Raw genomic sequence first — 26,583 nt, forward strand, 5'->3', positions numbered from 1 at the left:
TGAAAGTAATACGTATTTTCAATGAATATTTTAAGTTGTTTCTGAATTTTTATCTGAAGAATGTTCTAAATGAAGTTCTTTATAGTTCTTTTTTGTATGTTACTTTGAAAATGACAATAATTATATTGTGGTACCTATCGGACACTTACGCCAAAAAATACTGGATTGTGACCGGGCATGGTGGCACACAGCTGTAATCCCAGCACTCAGGAGACAGATAGGAAGATCACCATGAGTTTGAGGCCATCCTGGGCTACATAGTGAGACCCTGCCTCAAAAAAACAAAAAAGCGAAACCAAAAACGCTGGATGAGTTCAGTCCATCTATATGTATCACTTAATATTTAATGAAAGTGTTATTTTTATATAAGGAAACTTTTTTGCCTCAAAAATTTATCAACTTTGTATAGTACAAATAATGCATAATTTTATAAAATTTTAAAAATTGTTACAGGAAAAATAAATTTGAATTAATCTGAGGATTCAAATGAAATATGTTATTCATATAAAAGAATGTATAAATATGCTTATTCAGTATAGGGAGCAAATATGAAAGAGAATGTTGCTGCTCTGGCCACCGCCTTTGGAAACAGCACATTACTGGGGAAGGCGAAGGCCCCTGTGTGTCTGCTCGCAGGTGGCAGTTATATGTAGCACAGCCCCACCTTCGTCGTGTGTTACCTTTGCCTTGTTTTTTCTTCGTAGATCCGCATGCCTTACTCTGTGTTGCTTAGTAGTGTATATTTTTGAATTTCATGTAAATATGGAGCTATAAATACATATTTTTATTTACTTCAGGCAGCATCATTTTTTAAAGGCTCACCCACATTGACTCATAGCAGTAGCAATAAGTCATTCTATTGAAGTGGAACAATGGAACTTGTCCCCTTCACTCTTGCTTTTTTGTTCTATGACTGGCTTTAATAATTGTCAAGGCTATATGAAATTAGATTTGCCGGTGTTTTTAATTCGCATTTCTCTGATCATGCATTAGGCAGAGCATCTTTTCATATTAATATTGACCACTTACGTTTCCTTTCCTGGAAAATACCTGTTTGTCCTTTGTATTTTCCTATTGAGTTGTCTTTTTCTTCAGATTTTTTAAGAGTTTTTTAGAGATATTATATATGAATCCCTGCTGTCAACCATTAGTGTAGTAAGATGAATAAAATGAATTCACTTACTGATTTACTAACCAGTTACAGGATAATTGGGAACTTGACAAGTTTAAATCAAAGTTACTCTTCACTCCTTTCACCTCAAGGATTCACTTTAAGAGATTTGGAAACCCTTCCCTTTGGAATTGCTCTTCCCATCAGGGATGCAATTTATCATTGCCGCGAGCAGCCTGCTTCCGACTGGCCAGAAGCGATCTGCCTCTTGATTGGACGTCAGGATCTTTCTAAGCAGGCCTGCGAAGGAAATTTTCCCAGAGGGAAGTCTGTGAGTATAGAAATGTGGAGTTCAACTTCAACCTCAAAAAAAATCAGAGTAGTTCTTTATTTTCCTTTACAACTTTTCGCAACTATATGTACCAGTTTGTCTTTTATATTATGTGCCAGATGGGGTTTATAACTGAATACATCTTATCAATTATAAATTGTACGTGGGAGCAGGAGATTTTGTGACTGCTCTGTCATATGTGGACTTTGCTTTGAATCAGCACAGGTGTTGCCTCAGTTTGGTGACTGCTCTGACTGTTGTCCTGTTTGTAACCGTATTACTAAGTAACAACATTATGATTATTACATAGGAAAATAAGAACACATTCTGAATTTAGACGGTTAACATACAACTGTTTTTTCTGCCATACATTTCAATGTGTTAAATTTCTTGAATTTAGTCTTTTCAGTGGGTTTAAATATATGTTTAATCATATGAAGCTGAAGCCCCCCCTTGACAAAAGAATTTTTTTCCACTAGAGTTGCTTAAAAGATGTTTTAGATTGTCTCTCATGAAACACTGTCCTTCATCAATCTTTAAATTTAAGAATGGTTTTTAAGAAGCCTAAAAATAGGGTGAAATGTTTCATTACTCTTACGTATTTATTTCTCTTATATAAAATCAGTATTTCTGAAAACTTAAAAGTGAAATTTGTGGGTAGCTATGGTTGGAAACAAGTAATTGACTATATCAAAATAGCTAGAAGACAGAATACTAAATGTTCACAACACAACGAAATGTCAGATGTGTGAGGTCCAGGACATGCCAATTACCCTGATCAGATCATTACACAAATCTCCATCCTGCTGTACCCTCAAAACATGTATAATTATATATTAATTAAAAATTTAAAAATTGTGTTGGGATTATAGCTCAGTTGTAGAGCATTTGCTTAGCATGCACAAGGCCCTGGGTTTAATTCCCCAGCATTGCTAAATAATAAATAAATAAATAAATAAATAAAATAAATAAATAAATACAACTTTAAAAGAGAAACTTTAAAAACTTTTAGAACTCTTTATAAAACAAGTAGAGTAGCATCTCGTTGAGGAGGGTTTAGGAATGATGATTCCATTCCTGGTTGTTCTTGTACTTTATTCATGTCCTGAGAAAGTAGTAGCAGTTTGGCTCATGTCTTAATTTTCTCTGGGTCATCACACGGTAATCAGTAGACTGTAACTTTTATTAAATCCCATTAGGCCGTGGGCTGTTAATGTATCTTCAGGACCCATAGCAAAGCTTCATCTTGCTTCGCAGTTTCCAACTGGACCTGGGCCGCAGTGTTCCATGGGGACCCACTGACCAGCAGGGTCCTGGCACATCTGTGTTTGAATCTGCATCCTAATGAGTCTTAGTTGAACTAGTGTTTTTTTGAGTTTTAAATTTTTAAAAAATCAATCATTTTTGCTAAAAATGTGTCCTTTTTTCCTTAACTAAGAAAAGCCTTTAGCATTTAGGTTTCTTTTGTTACTATGACGGCAGTTAAACAACGTTAGCATTAGGCCATTAATATGTATTTAAATGTCACTTTAAGTAGTTACATCTAAATTCAGTTGTATTCATGTATTTGCTGCTGTATCTTATAATTAAGCCCATGCAAATTCAATTGTTGGATATTTGGATTTATAGTCTCTGGGTATTCCAAACATTAGAATATACAGTCATGTGTCACCTAGTGATGGGACACCTTCTGAGAGGTGTCATTATGCAGTTTTGATGTTGTGCCACATCATAGCCTTTACAGTGACAGTATCCCTAGGTGATACTGTCTTATGGGACCTGCCATCGACAGAAACATTGTTATGTAGTGCGTGACTGTAGTGTCTTTTCAGATTAGATATTTCATAGGAAACAAAGTGAATTTTTATAAACTAAGAATACCTGCTGTTAATACCTGCTGTTTGTTTTTTTCAGGCCAATGTTATTGCTTCCACATTAAATGTTGCAATACTTTAATATTTCAACTTGGATTTAATCTTTTGTCAAGGGAGTATAAAACTCTTTTGAAGCCAGGTGTGGTGGTGCACACCTGTAATCCCAACACTCAGAAGGCTGAGTTCCAGTCCAGTTTGGGCTACATAGTGAGTTCAAGGCCAGCCTGAATTACATAGCAAGACCCTTCCTCAAGAAACAAACAAAAAAACTCTTTGAAAGAAAATGAGATCTGTGTGCTGTACATCTGTGTTTCAGTCTGAATTGTTTAGACTGAATTATTAAACCACCTGGTAAAATTTTGAGGGCAGGATGACAGAAAAGTAAAACCAACTACCATCTATTATCTTAAGAGTAGTAAGACAATATTACTCAACTTCTTCAGCGCTTGGTGTATATCCTTGGAATGTTTCAGTGAATTCAGTCTCTGACTAGTGTCATAAATTTAAATGTTTTCCCCTCAGTTCAGTAAAGAATGTTTCCAAGTAGGCAGAACAATACTTGTAAAACATATTTAGTCAGGTATGGTGGTGCACACATTCTGGGAGGCTGAAGCTAGAGGATGGCCAGTTTGAGGCCAGCCTGGGCATTTTAGCAAGACCTATTTCTGTCTGTCTGTCTCTGTCTCTGTCTCTCTCTTTTGTTTAATTTTGTTTTTGGACTGGGAATTGAACTCAGGACCTTGTGCTTGCCAGGCAAGTGCTATGCCTTGGACTTGTCCTAAAATAAAAATTTTAGAGTGTCTGTGGTTGGCCCTGGGTTGAAAAAGCAGAAAACCCAAGAAGACTATATATGCCACATGATGTATATGTATCAGAGCTAGGGGTGGTGGCCCCCTCCTATAGTTCCATCTACTTTCAAGGCTGAGGAGGAGGATCACTTGATCCTGAGCGTGCAAGGCCAGTGAGGGCAACATAGTAAGACCCCAGCTCATCAACGATTTGGAGGTTGTGGTGCCTGTGTGTATAGTGTAGGGACCCCAGCATTCCTTTGGAATCCATCCTTTCCGTGCGTGGTGCAGGCATGTCCATCCACCTGTGTGTCCTCGTGTTTAGTAACTGCACATTGGCCACTTTTAAATTCTTACACTGAAGTCTATTACTCAGGTGCTCTCATCAGATGTTCCTTCAGGGACGGAAACTGAAGAGGAAGATGATGGCATGAATGACATGAATCACGAGGTTATGTCCTTAATATGGAGTGAAGATCTGAGGGTGCAGGATGTGCGAAGGCTCCTTCAGAGCGCGCACCCTGTGCGTGTCAACGTGGTGCAGTACCCAGAGCTCAGCGACCACGAGTTCATCGAGGAGAAAGAAAACAGGTAGAACATGCTGTCTGCTCTATCAAGTGTTATGTAAATTTGAGACTTGTATTTGTTTTTCCTTCAAGTTTTTACCTTTTGAACCTCTAAATTTTTTAAGTAACCTTTTCAAAGCTTTTAGAACTTACTTTAAAGTTAAAATCTACATTATAAGTTTTCATCTATCCTTGTAAACATACATGTTTCTAAATATCTTAGGGTTTTGAGTACAGAATTATACTCTCTTCCTTTTGAAAAATAGCGTACTGTTTACAAAAGGTTAATTTTGCTAGTAGTTACCGTAAGAATTTACAACCAGGTATGGTGGTGCATGCGTATAGTCTCAGCACTTTGGAGGCTGAGGCAGGAGGATCCCTGTGAGTTCAAGGCCAGCCTGGGCTACATAATGAGTTCAGGGCTGGCCTGAACTACACAGTGAGACCCTCTCTCAAAAAAAAAATAAATAAAATTTTAAAAATATACATATATAATGAATGCCATCTTATTAAAAAAAGAATTTACCAAAAAAGGAAAACATTGGACTTGTTCCTCTGTCTTAGTCAGGAATAGATCTTTAGGGTTTTTCAAAGTAAAATTTAAACTTAAACCCACATTTTAAAAATGTGTTAGATAATACTGTATAATAAATTGTAAGACTTTGTAGTGACCAATATCAGATGCTTGTAACATTTCAGAGCTACTGATCTGGGTCACCTCAACTGATATTTTTCATTCTGTTACTCTTTTATCTGCCTTGACTCTCTTAACCATCATTCCTCTGCCACTGTTTCTAAGTCTCCTTTTTCTGGTCTTGCTTCCCAGAGAGGAGCCACCCACGCTTAGCCACAGGCTACTGAAGATCTGAGTCAATTGTAATTTTCCCTTCTGAGGGTTAGTCTTGTGTACCTGAGGAATGGAGGGACAGATGTGTATAGCAGAGTAGTTACTGGTATGGACTGTAGAGCCAGGCAGGGCTATGGTCTGGTGAATTTGGTGAATTACGTAACGTGCTGCTGCACAGTTGCATTAGCTGTGAGGACAGCCTTAGTTCCATCCTTTGTACCTCGTAGATTGCTCTGTTCATCAATCGGTTGTCTTTAATGGCACTTATATTGCCTCGTACATAGTGAAGCTCAGTGCAGTCAGCAGCTGTTACCAGGAGCGCAGGGATTCGGGCTGCTCAGGGATTCGGGCTGCTGGTGTGTTTTACTTTTAGTGTGTGTGGAATCGTTGTATCTTTCAGTTAAAGAACGCCAGTGTAATTGGTAACACTTCTTTTCTTTTCAGTGATGTTTAGGTTTGGGCTTCAAAATTACTGTTATTGCTATTACAATTTTGCTACTTTTACCAAGTTGAATTGGAGTATATAGAAGGCTTTTACTAAAAACATTCTACGGGTTGCAGCCTCTTGGCTTTGAATTTCTCAGATTCTGAGTTAATGTGGTAGCTGTGTTCTCAGTGAATCTTAGAATAGCAAAATTTTCCTTCCCAGTGAGCTAGAAGAGCAGTGATATGTGTTTATAGTTAGGGAGAGAGTATGCTCACAAGTAGTTTTGTCTGCAGAGAAAATGTTAGCCCTGTTGTTTGCCTCTGAAGGGAAATTTCTGTGTGTTCACATTGTTTTTTTTTTCCTTTTTGGCAGTATTAAGGATTGAACCCAAAGCTTTTATACTGAGCTACATTTCCAGTCCATTTTAAAATTTAAAATAATTATTTTTATTATATTTTTCAGAACCCAGGACCTGTGCTGAGTTATATCCCCACCCCTTTTAATTTTTTAAATTTTGAGACAGGGTCTCACTAAGTTGTCAGGCTGGGCTTGATTTTGCAGTCCTCCTACCATAGACTTCCAAAGTACTGGGATTACATGTGTGCACCACTACACCTTGCTTAATGTTTAACTTTTAAACGTTTCTCTTAGTTATAAATACCTGCTTCTATAAGTTTCGTTAGCTTTTGTCATGTTTTAAGGCCTACATGGGGGTAATTCAACATCCAAACACGTTAAAGCATAATGTGTTAATTTTACAGGGTAGCCCAGAGAAGCTATTTTAACCTTGGAGCATACCTGACATGTAATAGTATTAGTCTTGTAAATCCTAGCCATAATGTAAGTGAAACTATGTTGGAGTGGCTTGAGCTGGATTTAATATTAACCAATTGGCTTTCTAGGTATTGGAGAAGTCCTCAAAGGGATTCCCAAGTCCTGCCCAGATTCCTGCATTTTCTTCAGTATCCCTCTTCCTTGTTTGTAAACCAAATAAATGTGGGCTACCCAGAGAAGTCTTTGTCTAAACTCCAAGAATATCAAAGCTGTAAGAGAGTTAGACCCTCCTGGAGCCCTGAAATCATTTCCATTGTCTCATTTATTTAAACCTTCACCTTTCACTTGCTTGGGAGATTGTGGGCCTGATCAGCCCACAAGAACTAAGGGTTATTTAACCCGATAAAACTAATTCTTTTTCCCTGGAGACACCATGAAATCCATTCATTTCCTTTCTTTCTCTCTATAAAACCACAAAGGAGGTAGCATTTCCGAGGGAGTATTGGCAGAAGGATCCACATATACAGAGGGTGGCCAGACTGCAAATAACACTTTGAGGGAACCCCAAAGTGCTGCATTTGCCTTTGAGAAAGTCAGCATCAATCAGTATGATGTTAAATCTCTCGTTAGAGCACCTGCTGAGAGTTGGCTTGGTTTATAGGCCAGGTGGGTTTTATTTACAGCAGATATGAAACCAATCAAAGGACGTATGCCCCCCTGAGTCTCTGGCAGAGTGGGGGTATTGAAGTGAGGACAGTCGTGTGTGTGTGTGTGTGTGTGTGCGTGTGTGTGGGTTCCCCTGCATCGCTGTGTGGGCTGACTTTGTGGTGACCTCACCCTGCACATGATGCGTTCTTTGAAACACCTACTGATTACATTCCACTTCTGCTTTGCTCTGAGATTTTTCCTGTGTTGGTTTTAATTATAGATTGCTCCAGTTGTGTCAGCGAACCATGGCCCTTCCAGTGGGGCGAGGCATGTTCACCCTGTTTTCATACCACCCTGTTCCAACAGAACCACTGCCGATTCCTAAACTGAATCTGACTGGTATGTTACATTCTGGCCTCACTGAGATGGGAAAATGTATAAGCAGTGGTCTTTTGAGTTATTTTAGTTCAAACTAATAAAATGCCCCTTCTACCCCCAGGCATAAATTCTATTAATGGCTGTTATAGTGGTTATCCAAATGCAAATAGCAGACCAAACTAAACATTGAGTAAAGTAGAATAAAATTACTTACTAGTTTTACTTTTTAATGAGATTATTTTGAGATTAAAAAAAGTCATTTGGCAAAGTTCAGAAAGTATTGATAATGGTAAGATTATTGATTTTTGATTATTTAATAAAGAGTATAATATATAAAAATATTTAATATTAAAATGTCTCGTCATATTCTAAATATATGGTCATTGTACAAAAACAAAGCAATTCACTGAACAAAAGGAAGAAAAATTGTTGTCTCCGCTGTTGTCCAGAGTTACTTGCTGGTGCTCTAGTTGTCCAGTGTCTCTAGTAACTCGTAACATTTTGGTGTATATATTTCTCAGTTTTAATTTCTGCACACTTATATTTTCATGTTTAATTTTATATTTGTATATTTCATTTGTATATAATTTTATATGGGAAAATTAAATTTTTTTTTTTTTTTTTTGGTTTTTTGGTTTTTCTCCGGTACCGGGAACCGAACTCACGAACTTGCGCTTGCCAGGCAGGCGCTTTTTGCCGCTGAGCTAAATCCCCAGCCCCTATATGGGAAAATTAAAATGTCATAGAAATTATTTTAAAAATTTATTCTAGTGGCATCTTTGTATATCTAACTTGTAAAGAGCACGTATGTATATACAGTTGTGTTTATGTATGTATGTATTATATATACTTTAGTTATTACCTTCATTTTTATTTACTTGAGGATATTTTATTCAGTAAATATACTACAGTTTATAGAAACAACATGATATTTTTGGAAATTACACATTTTTGCTATTATAAATGTATTTTTGGACTGTATGTCGAAGCTAAGCACTTAGGTAAATATGTAGGACAGCAAGATGAACAGTTTTAAAACTGTGATGTAACATGTCATACTGCCTTTCTCAATGATACTTTTTACTTTACCACAGATAACTATGCCTACTTTATAGTACATGTCTACCTCATGCTGATTTGAATGTATTGTATTCTAAGGGTAACAAATGGGTACAGCTGAAATCACTGAAAAATCTTATAGAGTATATGTGGTTTCATGGAAATTAAATGTACATATAATGTATGCGCAAGCACATACATGATAGGAAATATAAGCAAATATAGCTGCATATATGTAAACAAATATATATTTTTTAGTTGCAGAATTTTAAAATTGAACATCTTGATCAGATTTGTAAAGAGCTTGTGCTTTGAGCAGCACGTGGGAAATCAACTACAGAATAAACATTCCCATCTGCCATATCCTGCCCTCGCTGAGCCCTGATCTCAGGGAGAGAGCTAGCAGACTGCTTTCATCAAAGTTGTTTTCTGAGGCTGAGAATGTAGCACAGTGTGGAGCGCTTGCCTAGCACGCATGAGGATGAGGCTCCAGGTTTGATTTACAGGATTGGATTGGGGTGGGGAGTAGAGTGGGAGAAAGGCTATAATAGTAAATTGTTCTTCCAGAGATAAAGCAACTATGGCAAAATGTGAACAATTATTGAATCTTACTGTATTTACATGGTATAATCTTTTCAACTGTTCATATAAAAGTTCATATAAAAGGTTTGAGTTAAAAAGAAAACCTCTTGCAAAATTGGCACATGATGAAATACATTTAATCTGGGTTATTTAACACCCCAGTAATGCTTGCATAGGCATTGAAAAATAAATACATGAATCATTGTTTCTTCTTGGATATACTTAGTTAAATTTGCATGATTTAAAGTGACATATTTGAATGGAAAGCTACGCAGGGTGACTAAGATCTCTCTCTTTCAAGTCTGTGATAATATAGTCACTTCCAGGTACTTGCGTATTGGAGGTCTGTTGCTGTAGCTGACCATGATTGTCATCAACCATGATGTAATTGACTAGTGGATCTACAGTTTCATTACTTGAGAAACATTCCTTCAGTAATTAGTTTGGAGGGAAAAATCATATCTAAAGAAAAAAGCCTAGCTTTAAATACAGTGTAGCAAGAAATAGTCAACTGTTTGAAAATCACACCTTTTAACATATTCTCAGCTATATGAAAACATTTATTTTGCATATTTCTAGTCTGCTGTTAATTTGAAACCTGTTAATATTATTGTGGAATTTGGTTTTTTTAAAAAAAGATGTTTCTAGTTGGATTTTTAAAAAGAAGAATGGAATTTGGTGGGTATTTTATGATAGAACCTAAGAGCTTTTTCTGGTTCTGAGTGTCCTATGTAAAACTTAGTGTCAGAGTAATTAGGGTTTTCCCTTTATTCTACTTTATATTAAAATACCATTAGGAAATGCAAAACTGGTGAATATATAATGAATTGTAAAATATTTTAATGTGTAACTTTCAACTGTGAAACTATGACTATTGGTATTTTGATGAAAACAGCTGCTGATAAAGTAAAAAAAGTGACATTAAGCTAGTATTTTATTCTTCTAGCCATCTGGTAGGCAAAAAAAAGTTATAATAATTTGGGAAAGTACTTACAGTGGTGCCTTTGTCCACACTGCTGTGACCTTTCCTACTTTCTCTGTTATTGGTCTTATTGAAGAAAATTTGCTTTGCCCTTAGCTTTTCATTTTATGTCTCATGCATGTGACAAAGGAGTGTTTTAGGAAGGTTGCTTGTTTTTTCACTGCTAATGTCACTGTCTTTTCTGAGAATGCATAACTCATGAACCTGTTACCCATTGTGGTACTAACACTGCAGTTGTGTTTGGTTTCAGTTAGAAAAACAGATGGTAAAAAAATTTCACATTGTTTGTGCTTTGTGCTCTGTGTAGATATGTATGAGTACATGCTCTGCAAATAAGACACTGTGCATCTATTTAAAATTTATTTTGTTTAACAGAATTGTTATCAAGCCATATTTTCAAGCTCTAATGAACTCGTTAACTTTATGCAGTAATTGGAATATTTATTTTAAACCCATCTATGAATTGCACTAATACAGAACATGCAAAATATGAAATAAATTCAGAATTTGCCTGTATACAGTATATATCCAATCCAGAGAAATCAAGAAATTCAAACTGAACATGTAGCATCACAAACATTTGATTTACATGGCTTTTATTTTTTTATTCCTTCTTATTATTTTTTTTTTGGTACTAGGAATCAAACTCAGGACCTTGTGCTTGCCAGGCAGGGGCTTGTCTGAGCTATCTCTGTGGCCTTTACATTGCTTTTAAGTGTATTGACCATAATATTAAATTTAATGAAATACTTCTTTGTAGTTTATTGTATAACTCAAGTCTATATCAGATCCTTCTGGATAGCTATCTCACAGTACAGTTTGGCACATTTAATCTATATCAGATCTTCTAGATAGCTATATCTCAGTACAATTTGGCACATTTAACAATAGCATGTAATTACATATCTGTCTCCCTCTACAGAGGATAGACATGTATAAATGAGACAGGATAGAGCAGATTTATAAAGGTCTTTGTCTTTCATGAAAATATTTTTTCCTCTAATGTCTGGAGAAAAACATGGGCTGGAACATTTGAGATTAACATCAATATCACCAGTCACCTGTAGGCATTTATTATTCATGTAGTTGAACTGTGATGTTAATTCTCATTTAGTCTCTGATTAAGCTCCCTGCTGTTAAAGAAAGTTTTCGAAGCAGTGAGTATCCTAAGCAGATCTGTGTAAAGTTAAATTGATAGCAGTTATTCACTAGCATCTCAGGAACTTTAGCAGAGTGGACAATAAATTGTTTTAAACAAAGTTTTCTCAGCTTTAATTAAATTTGATGACACGTGTAAAGTCTAATGCCCACAGAGACTTCCTGTCATCCCAAGTGTTACGGATTAAGGGATTTTCAGTGTGGTAATCTTAATTCTCAGAGTTCTAAATTCAATCGTTTTTGTTTTGTGAATTTTTATTCCTTCAATGTCAACTTTCGTGTGGCTGGATAGGACGAGCCCCTCCTCGGAACACAACGGTAGACCTGAACAGCGGGAACATCGATGTGCCCCCCAACATGACAAGCTGGGCCAGCTTCCACAATGGGGTGGCCGCAGGGCTGAAGATCGCCCCTGCCTCCCAGATCGACTCAGCTTGGATAGTTTACAATAAGCCCAAGCATGCTGAGTTAGCCAATGAGTACGCTGGCTTCCTCATGGCGCTGGGTCTGAATGGACACCTTACTAAGCTGGCTACTCTCAACATCCATGACTACCTGACCAAGGTGAGAGCTCATTCCCAGTGCCTGGCGTTGGGCCTCAGTTGCCAGTTGCATTAGCTCCTCATTACCATTTACCTTTCCTTACTCATTCTTGTACCTCTAAATCCATTTCTCTCACAGCAGGCCAAGTAATCTTTCTGAAGTGAAAATCAGCCTAGTTTACTTGCTTGGTCAGAACCATTAAATGACTTCATTGTTCTTCATGTATTTCTGGGAGCCTGTGTGATCCTGCTCAGCTCTCTAGCCGTGCTCTGTACCATTCTTCCCTTGCTCCTCATCTCAGTGCTCCCTCCCTGCCACTTTTCCAACCTTCGGGTCCTATTACAAGTTTCTCTATGTGATCTTTTAAGGTTCTTTTCTTAGTAGTCCTCCAACCCCTGCTAACCTAAATGAAGCTACTTAAAATACTCTTTCATAATAGTTCGTAATTTTTATTATACTACTTTTTAATAAGAGATTTATTTGTGTGTTTTCAGTTTAGTCTTTTTTTTCTCCTGTTAGAGCACTAGCTCCATAAGAGCAAGGACAATGTCTGTTTCATTTTTCTATCACTGTGCTTATGACATAAAAGTACATAATGAAAATGGCAGTATTTTACTTAGAACTACGTATGTGTTTTGGTAGTGACTCTTCAGTTTCATTTTCTTCTTCATCTTAGGGCCATGAAATGACAAGCATTGGACTGCTCCTTGGCGTCTCAGCTGCAAAACTAGGCACCATGGATATGTCAATCACTCGGCTCCTTAGCATTCACATTCCTGCGCTCTTACCCCCAACGTCCACAGAACTTGACGTTCCTCACAATGTGCAGGTGGCTGCGGTGGTTGGCATTGGCCTTGTGTATCAAGGGACAGCCCACAGACACACTGCAGAGGTCCTGTTGGCTGAAATAGGTATGTTAAGAATGATGAATCTCTATAGGTGTATCTCGCTCCACATGAGAAAGTAAAACAATAACATTGCAAAAATGGATTAAAAACAGTAGTAGCTTTTATGAGCACAGAATGATCTGGTAACTATAAAAAATTACAAGCATTATTTTTCAAGGCTAATGTTACTTGTTGCTTAGGTTATTAGCCTGCATATTTAGTGGACCAGCCCATTATGAGATGAGCTCCAGTGGTCACATTTAATGAGATGCCTGTGGTCGTAATCACATATGATCACGGCTTTTATTCCACTACCTCTTTACCAGGCAGTGTGTAGCAGTGGCCTGCACTTAAAGTTGATCGTTGTGGTCTGTGGTCTTTAACACCTCAGTGTTTATTCTGTTGGACAAAACACTTGAAACAATGGAAGTGATCAATTTCTGTAACTTATGCATGTCTTCGTAAACAGTTTAAATCATCTCTAGAGTACTAACAAAACTTAATACAGTGTAAATGATATGTAAATAATTGCTACACCGTATTGTTCAGGGAATAAGGAGAAGAAAAATGTTCCGAAAATGCACCTTTTTCAGTTTATAAGCAAGTAGGTAAGATGCAGGCCTTTAATCAAGTGCTTTGGTAATTTCCAGAATGTTTTTTACTCATTGGCCAGCACATATTAAGGCCAATCAGGTAAGAACATCTGGATGCAAGTTTTGAAAAAATATTTTCATTCATAGTTGGTTGAGTCCCTGAGTACAGAACCTGCGGATATGAAGGGCTGACCATACGTACACATGTACCAGTGATAAAGTTTAATTTATAAGTTAACCATGGTAACAGATTAACAGTAAGAACTAATAATGAAATAGAACAATTAGAATTACTTAAGTTATGAATTGTTTATTTCTAGAATTTTGCTTTTAATTTTCTTTTTTGGACAATGGTTGACCATACATAAGTAGACTTTTGGAAAGCAAAAAACTTTATTTTTTTATTTTTTTTGTCTTTTTTCAGACAGAGTCTCGCTATGCAGCTCAGGCTGTCCTTGAGATCACTTTGTAGCTCAGGCTAGTCTCGAACTTGCAGTGATCCTCCTGCCTTAGCCTCCCAAGTGCTGGGATTATAGGCATGCACCACCACGCCCAGCGTAAAATTTTAAATAAGAGAGGGTGATTGTGTTTCACAATATATTGTTGAAGATTCAGTGGTCTTTAATATGATTATATTAGCTAGCTGTTAATTTTAGGGTAATTTTGGGGCTTTCTTTCAGTAAACTGGCAGTTAGACACTATTTATAATGATGTAACTTTCTGAGTGTAGTCATATTGAATCCATGTGTATTATGTAACCAGAAGGTTAATGCTGTAAAAGTATTGAGCTGGGATGATAAGAGGTCAGCTTGAACCATGTTGCTGTCGTCATTGCAGGGCGGCCCCCGGGTCCTGAAATGGAATACTGCACTGACAGAGAGTCGTACTCTTTAGCTGCTGGCCTGGCCCTGGGCATGGTTTGCTTGGGGGTAAGTGGGGTCTGTAGCCTCTCGTGCTTTGCTTTGGACATGTGCACATTGAGACAAGTAATCTTGACATTCAACTTGGAGTGCCAGTCTGCCTTATGGTGACATCACCTGTGTGTCGTCTTTCTGGATGTTTTTCAAAGTACCAGATTTGTGAATAGAGATAAGTTATAGTGGAACTTAAGACATTTTTTCATGATTTAGATATGTGTTTATGAATGAATGAAGGGAAAGGTTTCTTGAAAAAAATCTAAAAACATAAGGTGAAATGAGCAGCTCACTCCAACAAAAAAAGGAAATATATGTAATGAGGAGCCTGGAGAATACAGTAGCTATTAGAAATAATCGCTGACCTTTATGTCACTCTGGTGTTCAACATATATCCCAGAATGTTGCCATAGTAGCAGTTGCTGTGTGACAGAATATACTATCAGGTTGATTCATTTTTAACCCCATCTAAGAGAGGTGTACAAAGTTACCAAAACGTTTTATTAAATAATTGCTTCATTTGGAATGTAATTCCCTTAAAAAGCCACCAGTACAGTTTTACGGCCAAGCTAAATGATGTAAAGAAACCTATAATGGAATGAGTTTTTCTTACGTGCATTCTGAAAATCCACCCTGTGTTTACTGTCTGTTGGGGGATTTGACTTCACATTGGTACATAAACTGAAGAGGCGGTGGTGCAGTGGAAAACTACTGGGATGAGACCTGAATTCTGGCCCTGAGTCATGAGTCAGGTCATTTAACCACCTTTGTTGCTTAATCAACCCCACAGACTATTGCACAAAGCTGTCTTGTTTCACATCCAACCCTACCATTCAATAGCTGAGTTACCCTGGACTTACTCTGCACCTCACTTTCCTCACCTGCAAAAGGAGATTCCTGTAGCTCTTCGATAGGGTTGTTGAAGTAAGCAAGTTAATTCATAGTAAACACACAAAATAGTGCCTGGTACCAAGCAAGCATTCAATAAATTGTTGTTGTTGTTGTTATTATTCTTAGAGTTATTATTGCTGGAAAAGTTCACAAGCACAGTGATGGAAATATTCAGGCATTCACATTTAAAGTTTCAGTTATATAACTAATATTTTCCTTTACTATAGGTGTAATGCATTATTTTGAACCCTTCATGTATTTTATGAAATTACCTAAATTCAAACATACAGTTTGAACATTATCTCATGAGTAATGTTTAATTAGAAATAGTAAAATACGAAAGTACCCTGCTTTGAAGTTAACTTATTCCCATATTTGTCATGAGTGTGTGTTATGGATTGTCTTTTATAAGGTTTTGTTTTCCTGCCTGTTATTTTATTTTCCAGCATGGCAGTAACTTGATAGGTATGTCTGACCTCAACGTGCCCGAGCAGTTGTATCAGTACATGGTTGGAGGTCACAGACGCTTCCAAGCAGGAACGCACAGGGAGAGACATAAATCTCCAAGTTACCAAATCAAAGTAAGTCCACATCGCAGTAACAGATCAAGGTGCCAGAAGCTAGGGAATTAATTTGAAAATAGTGTTTTCTATACCAACACAATTATAATACCCTAATTTTAAGCAAGGCTAATACTCAGATAAGTATTATAATAATACAGAACTCTTTTACATGAATTACTTTTCTTTCACTAGGAAGGTGATACCATAAATGTGGATGTGACTTGTCCAGGTGCTACTCTAGCTTTGGCGATGATCTACTTAAAAACCAATAACAGGTATTTGTACCCTTGCTGTCCTCATTGTGACAGTATGACATCCTTTCTCATCTGCTCCTTTCCCCTGTGAGAAAGCAACATGATTTTCATTCTCTCCAGTACTGTAAGTTCACAGATTTCATTGATAAAGAATACATTTTGCTGTTTTACCCTATTTGACAATATGCAGTTGTCCCTCAAAATCTGCAGGGCATTGTTTCCTGAGCCCCACAGATAGCAAAATCCACGGCCGCTCAGGTCCTCTATAGAAAGTGGTGTATAAACTGTGCACATCTTGTATACTTTTTTTCTTGGTACTAGGGATTGACCTCCCGGTCTTGACCCTAAACTGCATACCTAGCTTCTTTTTTTTTCATTTTGAGACAGGGCCTTGCCAAATCACTCTTGTTACCCAGGGGAGGCTTGAACTTGGGATTTTCTTGCCTTAGCCTCCTAGAATGCTGGGGTTACAGACTTATGCCACCATGCCCAACCCTCTTGTGTACATTTAAATCATCTTTTAGTTACTAATAGTATTTCATACTATAAAAATGCTAAGTAAATGGTTATTGTATTGTATAGTGAATAATGACAAAAAGAGACTGCATTTATTCAATAGGCATATTATCTCCCCAAATATTTTTAATTGGATGTGGAACCCACAGATATAGAGGTCCAACTGTAATTGCCAGTTTTTACTTCTGTTTTGTGGTTGATGTTACTGACATCCTAACAGTGCCCAAGTTGCTTTTCATTAATTTGTTTATCGTTATGAGGAATGGTTAATACTTAATACTACTCTTTTCTTAGCTAGCATTTATATAAATGGTTTCTACTTAGTTCAAAAGCTTTTCTCATGACCAAAACTTCTACCTTCTCAGTGCTCTGGAATGCTATAACTTGAAACTTTGGCATTTATTCTTATACTTTGCACAGACAAGTAAGTTGGATAGGGGACATTATATCATGTTAGTCTCTTGAACTAAAAAGATTTTAAGATTCATGAAATTTGTTAGTGCTGTCAATTTCTGCCTTTAGAAAATGTGAATTTGTCCTGAATTAACGAAGTACATTTAGTTCATGTGCTGTTTAGATGAATGTGTATGTCAGAGCCCTTTGGGCGCTGGGGATAACTCAGTGGACAAAAGAAACTAAGAATATCTGCCCCCATGGCACGTACATTCTACTAAGATACAGCATATATGTAATGACTGTTGTGTTAGAGAGTATAGAGTAGCGTGGAAATAATTGGTGGAGAAGCGGTTTGAACAAGGTCTGAGGGTTCTTTATTACCTTCGCTCTGCCTGAGCAGCCGCCCTCACCGGTATCCTCCACCAACAGATCCATTGCAGACTGGCTTCGAGCTCCTGACACCATGTATTTGCTGGACTTTGTGAAACCAGAATTTCTCTTGCTTAGGGTATGTTGCTTTGTCATTTTTTATTTCTATTAACATGAGAGGACTCTGTGGTTTCCAAATACAGCTTGCAATATAAATGCCTTTATGAGAGAGCCTTTTATTTTACTTTCAATTCATCATGTATATCTAGTTGGCGATGTTCTTTTGAAATTTCCCATATATGTATAGGGGTTCTGAGAAAGGTAACCACGTAGATGTAGAATACTTAAGTGACATTTCAGCTTTTCACATTATTAAAAACTTCCTAAAAAGCAGCAAGTGACTAGGATTTTATTAATTGGTTTATGTTACATTTTTGTATTATTATTAAGGATGTAATAATACTGTTAAGGTTATAATGAAAATAACAATTCGACAATTGCCTAAAATTTTTGTTCCATACTTTTTTTAATGTTTAAACTTCCAGTGTGGAACCCTTTAAATGATGATGTGTAAACAGAGCTATGATTCCCTTCCTTGTGACTTTTTTTGTGACTTCTTTTACAGAGGAAGCTAGAAGACTTCTCCAGGCCCTCTAAACTTTGAGGGTTATCAACTCAATTTCAGTTTTTCTTTTTTGAGTTCTAAATCTCTGTTTTAATGAATAGCTTAGGTATTATGTTTATTTTTCAAAATTGTCATTAATTGGAAACTGATTCCTTCATAGTTCTGTTTAATATTATTGTTACAAAAATCTGTGAACTTTGGCTGCTCTAATTAATTTTATCTGTAATGCTGTTTTAAAGACACTTGCTAGATGCCTGATTTTGTGGGATGATATTCTACCAAATTCCAAGTGGGTTGACAGCAATGTTCCTCAAGTAAGTACAATAGTAAATATTTTTAATAGTGTAAAATCATGATTTCTTGTGGGGTTTTCCAAAATCCTATAGAATATTTTTGATTTGAAATTTTATACTGACCACAAAGTTCCTTTCCGTTGGCCCTTGTTGTAGCTTTTAAAAGTTAAATATACCAAAGTACTCTTTAAAACAATGGTGGCACACACCTATAATCCTACCACTCCAGAAACTGAGGCCAGGAGGATCGCCATGGTTTTGAGGCCAGCCAGGCTACATAGTGAGTTTATATAGCCTGGGATGTATAGAGAGACCTTGTCACAAAAAAAAGGTAGAAAGGTGTTTTTGATATTTTTATTCTAAATAAGTACACATTGATCTAAGATGCTATTTGTGATTGTTATTAATAATCTATATGATAACTGGTTTTAATTTATTTATAACATATATTAAATAAGTGTGTTAGTTAAAAATAAGCGGACTCCTTTGTAAAAATTGAGAGTCAAACATTGTAATTAACTATTGACTTTAATCAACTGTCCCTTTATAGGGACAGTTTCTCAGCCCTTTTTGTATTTGAAAATAAATCTAATCCTTAAGAACACGAGGTTGTTTCCTTCATTTTTCATAAGGAAAATCCTCAACATAAAGGTTGAAAGACCTTTATGTCTTTATGTGAACACTGATATTACCAATAAATTCTATAATCAGTATTTTACTGTATAAACTTATTTAAAAGCATATCTATCTACTTACCTATTTGTTTATCTGTCCCATTACTTTTGAATGCATTTTAAATTTGCAAGTAGTAATGAATTTGTTCCTAATATTTTGGGTTAGCTATCATTGTTTATTTACATTTACATTTTTCCTTTTAAGATACAATTTTTATACCATGAAATGTACAAATCCTCAGTGTACTGTTTGGTAAGACGTCACTAATGCATACGCCCAGTGAAACAAACCTGTGTTCTTTGAGCCCTGTCCCTCAGTCTGTACAATCACCCCTTACCCTCTACCCTTAAGGTAACCAGCATTGTTTTTTTTTTTTTCTCCAAAATGGATTTATTTTACTGATGTAGAAGTTCATATTAATGGAATCACACATATTATATATCTTTTTGTGTGATTTCTTTTAACATGATTTTGAGATATTATTGAGTATATTATTCATTCATCCTTTCATTATTAGGCAGTACTCATTTTATGAATATACCACGGTTTCTTTTTCTGGGCAGGTTCCAGATTTTGACTGTTAAGAATCAGGCTTCACTGAAAATTCTGTGCAACTAGTACACAATAGTGGATTAAGTTGTTTAATTCTTGTAGAAACCTAAATGAAGGGCAGGGCAGCCAGGAAGCACAGTTGTGGCCTCAGTGCTGGTAGGTGACTGCTGGGATTCAAGCTCCAGGTTACAGACTGTTTTGAAGACTCAAAGCATGGAAAAGCCTACTGTCAAAGCAGAACTGTTGCATTCCCAGGTGATACCATAGGCCAACACTTTAGTGTACAAGAATGTTAACAATAGGTTATTCGTGTGTGTATAAATCACTTATTTTGGAGTTGTATCAGTACTTTAGAGTGTCACTCATTTTTTGAGTAAATAACAGAATTAAGAGGAAGTTGAAAAAAAATCAGTTTCCGTTACAAAGCAGAAATAATTACTTGTCTCATTTTTCAAACAAAAAAGCGGTTTGAAGTTTCCCATTTGATGTTACTCAATACGTAAAGACTGTCACTAGTGACTTGTGAATATTTATTGCTTTCTCTCCTGCACAGTCTCCTGAAAATAAGTCTGCAGTTTCTGTCATGTACTTGTGTTTCATATAAAAGTACCTTACCTTTTCTTCTTTGTTGTATTTGTATTTTTTAAAAGGATCAAATCTGGTTTTGGTCATCAAAGCTAGATATTCTGTTTAGTTTCTCAAAGTTGTTCACTACCTGTACTAAAAGGGATGTCTTTCTAAACACTAGTTACTTATTAACATATTAACAGCTTAGCTCAGCTCAGGTAATTAGCTGAGGGACTGACTGGTAGTGCGGGACATTCAATGCTGCAAACATCAAATGAGGAAATACGTGTCTCCGATGAGAGTTCTCTCCAACTGCTTTTTTTCCTTCTCTTCTCTTTCCTTTCCTCATGTGCTTCTCTTTCCTTTCCTCATGTCCTTCCCCATATCTTCAGAATTTTGAATACTGCATTCATCATTATAGTTCAGTTGACCAGTGTGAAATGTTGACCAGTGTGAAATAGTGTATTGATTCACAGTATACTTGTTCAGTCTTATTTAGTTCTTTACCTTGTTTTAGATTTGAAATTTGATCATTCTGGTTGAAATGTAGGCCTTTGAAAGAAATGATTTAATAAAGCTTATTTTATTTATATATATATATATATATATGACAAATAGAAAGCTGTTCTTCAAAGTATGGTATGTTTATGACTAAAACAATGATGTTCAAGTATTCTTACTTTCTGTCTTGACAGATTATAAGAGAAAATAGTATCTCTCTGAGTGAAATTGAATTGCCTTGCTCAGAGGACCTGAATTTGGAAACTTTGTCGTAAGTTGTATAATATTTATAATACAAAGTAACTATTCTAGCACCTATTCAATAAATACACAGAAATATACATTAGAGGAGTACTGTTAATGATTTGAGTAATTCTGAATCCTCCATGTTTATAACCCCTGTTTATTAGATTATTCACAAGATTGGCTTATTGTTACCACAGTTGTTGTTGTGGTTATTACTATTATTATGGTAGTGCTGAACCTAGAGCCTTGTCCTAGGTATAGTGCTTTACCACAAAATTAATCCCCAGCCCTTTTTATTATTTTTTTTAAAGCTATCTGAATGTGGACCTCTTTTTTCCCCCAATTTTTAAAGAATTATTTTTACTGGTATACTTTTGATGTACATAATGATCACATTCATCAGAGAGAATTTGTACCTGTATGTAATGTATCTTGGTTCTTCTTTCTTTTCCCTTTCAATCCTTCTTCCCCTCCTTATTTACAAAAGCTTTGTTACCATTTTTTCCCTTCTGTTCTCCTTTCTTTTTCCTTTTCTCTTTCTTCCCCTGCCCCTTGTTCCCCTTCCCATCTGAACATTCCTTCCTGCTTCCCAATATCTATCATCCATTGTGGTTCTTATTTACATTTTTGGTTTGTCAAGAATTGAAAGAGAAACAATTCAATATTTAAGCATATGTGTCCAATTTATTTCACTTACCTAAGTGAGTGTAAAGTCTTGCCCTCAGAAAACAGTATTGGAGTACATGCTCCTATTTTATCTTTCCTATTAAAAAAATTAACAGCAATTTTAAAAATTACGTTTGTGGAGCATATGAAACAATATAGTTAAGACTTAGGTAAGGGTCACATGGTACTATTATTAAAAATAAAAATACAGAAATCCGCTGGTTGGTTCAAGTCACACTGGAACATTGCCAGAAGGACATAAAGAAGTTTAGAGAACAGGAATGTTTATTAGCCTCACCCCAACATATTAGGTAATAATGAATTTTAAAGGAAAATAATAATGATGTTAAATTTCCTAATCTGTTTATAGGCAAGCACATGTCTACATAATTGCAGGAGCGTGTTTGTCTCTGGGTTTTCGATTTGCTGGCTCAGAAAACTTATCGGCATTTAACTGTTTGGTAAGAAGTATCTTAGTTTACTTTGGTCTATTTTTACCAAAGCCTTCAGATGCTTCTTTTAACTTTCTTTTCTTTTGTTTTTCCAGCATAAATTTGCAAAAGATTTTATGACTTATTTGTCTGCACCTAATGCTTCCATAGTAAGTCTTTTTATGATTCTCAAGAATAAAATAAAACTTGAAAATTCACAGGTAACTCAGTTACTTATGTGTCGTCAAACACCTCTGCTGTTTGACTTTAAAATGGGAGATTTGAAACCAAAAAAAAAAAGGTAGGGGCTGGGGATTTAGCTCAGTGGCAGAGTGCCTGCCTGGCAAGGGCAAGGTCGTGAGTTCAATTCCCGGTACCGGCAAAAAAAAAAAAAAAAAAAAGGCCGGGGATGTGGGGGAGATTTGAAGCATTAGCACACTTTCTGTTTTGTTCTGGGATGTTAATTAAATGAGAATGTGATGACTCTTGAGGGATGCATGGGTATCCGACCGTGACAAGGAAGTGAATAAGAAGGGCCATAGCGTTCAAGGATTGTCATACTTCGTGTTGTTCTGTCTCAGAACCGAGTGGCAGGAGTTACCTTTAAAAGAAAAAGGAAAACTAACGCTTAGTAACGATTCAGTTGCTCTTGACCCATTGCGGCTCCAGTGACAGGAAGCTGCAAGAGCTTATTTCCTGGTGAAAACCACACAGATTATATGATAGTATTTACAATATGGGAAATTAGAAACAGCAAAAATTCTCAAAGTCAAGTAAGTTTGATTATGGAATATCCACGCATTCTTATACATTTGGGCCCTTTGAATTTTTTGTCCATGAGGATTGTAATAGTTATTAAAAAGGCTAAAAATACCATGTATAGCTAAAAATACCATGTATAGCATTACTTAAATTTCATTTGAAAATGGATGTATAGGAAAAAATTCAGAGAAAAAGAAATCTAAAATGTTAATGCCAGGTCTCATTGGAGATGCCAAGGGATTGTTACTTCCTTCTTGATATTTAATTTTTGAGTTTTCTACATTGACCTGTATATCATAAACAGGGAAAATGGTTGTTTTGGCAGATATTTTTAACCACCAGTCATAGTCTTGTAAGCGTGGCCGATTTAGCCTTGGTATATGGAAATGCAGCAGCAGTTACAGCAACGTCCTCTTTTCTGTTACCAGACGGGTCCTTACAACCTGGAAACCTGCCTGAGTGTGGTGCTGCTGTCTCTTGCCATGGTGATGGCTGGCTCGGGGAACCTGAAGGTTTTGCAGCTTTGTCGCTTCTTGCACATGAAAACAGGTGGTGAGATGAACTACGGTTTTCACTTAGCTCACCACATGGCGCTTGGACTTCTGTTTTTGGGAGGAGGAAGGTAAATGGATATGTATTTCTTTTCCCCTCAAGAAAATTATTTTGAATGAGATCTCTAAAAGTAACCTAGATTTGCTTCTTCAAAAGGGTGATTTTCTGTTCTTAGTTCTTTTCATTTGCATATAAATTTTGGAATTCCCTCACTAATTAGCTCTAGTGCATGTGACTTTGGTCCGCTGCTACAGCTTCAGGAAGTCATAGAGGCTTATTTTTCCCCTCTACATTGAAGCTCACATTTTTAGAAATACAAAACATAAGGATTATCAGGAAGGTATGCATTTTAAGCATGTTTTGTTTAATTATCTCTTTAAAATTGTTTAGAATTAAGAACAGTGAAAGAAACATTACTATTAAAACTCTGTTCTGTCTTTCTGGAAATTTTTTGTCTTTTCAGTAAAACACCTGTAGTTACTAATACTCTTAGTCAGGGCTTTCATCTTTCCCTCCGGTGTGGCTCTACTTGCTCTTCTTTCCTATTGAATAGACTTTCTCCCACTCAGCTATGCTTTTTTCAGTGATCATCAGGTTTTAAAGGGTTCTGGGTCCTCTCTTGACAACATCTAAAATTATAGTGCTTCCTGTACCATTATGTTTCATCCCCGAGTTTGTAACATTGATGCCTTAACATTCATCTTTGAATTTTGGTATATCAAAGAGGTAGAGAGAAAATTGGTTTGTGCTATGCACATGCCAAAATAGATGCATTTCTTTGCTGGATCTTGAAATTTCTTCTCCACTCATTAACTGTATGAGTGTGTGTGCTGAATGATAAGTTCTTATTTATACTGTAGACCTTTAGACTGAATTGCCTGTTTACGAAATTTACTAAGGAAATAAACTAAAGAAAATTTCAAAAGATCCTTTACTAAGTGAATGTGACCTTTGTAGAAAAATGTATCCTCTCTTTTTCTTTTTCTTTTTGTTTTATCGAGGCAAGGTCTCGCTGTATAGTTCAGACTGGCCTTGAACTCCCTGTGTAACATAGGCTCGCCTGGAACTTGCAGTGATTCTCCTGCCTCAGCCTCCCATGTGCTGCGATTTTTGGTGTGCACTACCATGCTTGGTCTAAAAGTATCCTGTTGATGAGAAAAAATGATTTATGTTTAGAGGATTAATTGTTGCGTATTTATTGCAACTTTTTAATGGTAACTTTTGCCTTTTCCATTTAGTCCACATTCTAAAAGAATGATCGTGCTTTACACGTGCATGACTTTCAGTGTGTATAACATCTAAGATTGCTGCATGGTCCTCACTGTTACCCTATTATAGGTTAAAAACCTGCTAATTTATTCAGGGATTGAACTATTTATGAGAAGTTCCTTCTACTTAAATAGTAGATGACCTTGAAATGACATAGGGACTTAACTAAAATGTTCACGCTGCTGACACATCTGTATTATCAAGGTGTTTACCCCCACTTCCTCATTCTAAAGAATGCCTCGAAAGTGCGCAAGGAGTCGTGACACCCCTGCCTCCCACCTTTCTCCGCAGATACTCTCTGAGCACGTCGAACTCTTCCATTGCCGCTCTTCTCTGTGCCCTCTACCCACACTTCCCGGCCCACAGCACTGACAACCGGTGAGTCTGATGCTTCCCAGGTTCTCTACGGGGAAAATTGGGTAGTGGTTTGGTTTCAGGAACCTGTTTCCAAGGTAGCATTTTTCTCTTCTTGAACTTAGTCATCTTCCCGGCAAATCATTTAAGTTTCTCTTACAAAGTATTAGGCTGGAAGAGAACTTTGCATTCTGATACCAGCAGTGCGCACCACTCTGAAACCTGTAGAACTGCTCAAGATTGAGAAGTAGGCCAAGCGAGGTTATCTCTAGGCTGAGGTGCATCAAAGAAAAGTGGTCATCAGGGAAAATTCGAGAAGATACCTTTCCTGCTATAATAATTTAATTCCAAGAGAAAAATCCATCTGATTTAGTAGCAGTTTCTCTGAGTTGTCTCTTTTACAAAACATACTGAGATGCTTTGTGTATGTGACAGAGAAAAGACAAGAAAGGAAAATGCAGCAAAAAATCCAAAGTAATCTGGAAGTAGCAGTGAGTGATGAGATCTCACTCAGTCCTTTGGAAGCAGTCAGATAGAACCCAAGTTCTGCATTTTAGAGCGCAGAGAAAGACTAGCGCTGCCCCCTGCCTTGAAATTTTCATTACGCAGATCTCTTTAGATTGTGGGGGAGGTAGGAAGATGGCTCATTCTAAGTGACAGCTCACTGACAGTGTGCTTAGTTGAGGCACCTGGTTTTCTGCCTGGGAGGGTGAGCAGCACTCGCATAGGAGAGAAGAGCCTGAGTGCTGACTGCAGCAAGTAAGGCATCATTTAAACTGCAGTGTCCTGTGCACCGCCATGGAGGGAGGATGGCCTGATCTGAATCCAAACTCAGTAACGGGGAGCACAAATGCTCCTGTTGAATTACTTCACCTCTGACATGTGGCCTCATAGCTGTCATTTAGGAAGAACGTCTTTGAGTTGTTGGAGTCAGTTATCACGTAGGTAGAGTGCTATACCCCTGTATTGCCGGTCATAGTCTTAGTTGGTTTACTTCTTTTGTTTATTTTTTGTTTGTTGAGTCAAGATCTTTCTACATAGTTCAGGCTGGTCTTGAACTCACCATGTAGCCCAGGCTGGCTTGAAACTTTCGGTGATCTTCCTGCCTCTGCCTCGCAGGTGCTTGGGTTACAGGTGTGTGCCACCATACTTGGCCTGGTCTACTATTTTAACAAAGCAATTTGATGGTAAACACCAAGAATCTTCTTAGAATTTATAAACATCAGGTTTTGTTTTAAACCTTTATTGATTTTACTTTTAGTAAGACTTATAAGAGTGGGTAAAATTGGATGGGAAAAGGGAGATTGTTCTTTATAACAATTTCTTTTAAAAATTGAAGTCTGACTTTTATCTCTTACGGGGTAAAAAATACAAAAACTTGTATGTTTTTATAAATATAAATTACAAAGTTTAAAATTTTTTTAAAACTCAAAAAGTATACATTATACATACACATATTATCGTGTCACCCATCAGTTTTTGTTGTATTATATATTTCAAGGGTATGCATGTGGCTATTTATGTACATGTATATAAATGTAGAAGAGCTTTTCTGTCTGAAACTAGCCCTTTTCTCTCCTCTTTCTCCTATCAGTCTTTAAGAGAAAGATGGGGAAAAAAGAAAGAACTGAAAATATAT

The 26,583-nt window shown here is 36.7% G+C and overlaps 1 protein-coding gene across 4 annotated transcripts in view; it reads left to right on the top strand.

Annotated features, from left to right (window-relative positions):
- Anapc1 (anaphase promoting complex subunit 1) overlaps positions 1-26,583 on the top strand; it is an 80,642-nt gene that overhangs the window by 38,858 nt on the left and 15,201 nt on the right. For all 4 annotated transcript variants that reach the window (XM_005400614.2, XM_005400613.2, XM_005400611.2 and 1 more), the window contains exons 25-39: positions 1,264-1,442; positions 4,481-4,695; positions 7,647-7,765; positions 11,818-12,089; positions 12,745-12,979; positions 14,386-14,477; positions 15,800-15,934; positions 16,109-16,191; positions 17,512-17,590; positions 18,316-18,390; positions 20,859-20,935; positions 21,947-22,037; positions 22,124-22,177; positions 23,198-23,391; positions 24,882-24,968. In XM_005400614.2, the coding sequence (XP_005400671.1) occupies positions 1,264-1,442; positions 4,481-4,695; positions 7,647-7,765; positions 11,818-12,089; positions 12,745-12,979; positions 14,386-14,477; positions 15,800-15,934; positions 16,109-16,191; positions 17,512-17,590; positions 18,316-18,390; positions 20,859-20,935; positions 21,947-22,037; positions 22,124-22,177; positions 23,198-23,391; positions 24,882-24,968 (1,987 nt within the window). The remainder of the gene's footprint in view (positions 1-1,263; positions 1,443-4,480; positions 4,696-7,646; positions 7,766-11,817; positions 12,090-12,744; positions 12,980-14,385; positions 14,478-15,799; positions 15,935-16,108; positions 16,192-17,511; positions 17,591-18,315; positions 18,391-20,858; positions 20,936-21,946; positions 22,038-22,123; positions 22,178-23,197; positions 23,392-24,881; positions 24,969-26,583) is intronic.

Source organism: Chinchilla lanigera, unplaced genomic scaffold, assembly GCF_000276665.1.
Source record: "Chinchilla lanigera isolate Chin_1 unplaced genomic scaffold, ChiLan1.0 scaffold00069, whole genome shotgun sequence".
In the NCBI taxonomy this organism is placed as follows: domain Eukaryota; kingdom Metazoa; phylum Chordata; class Mammalia; order Rodentia; family Chinchillidae; genus Chinchilla; species Chinchilla lanigera.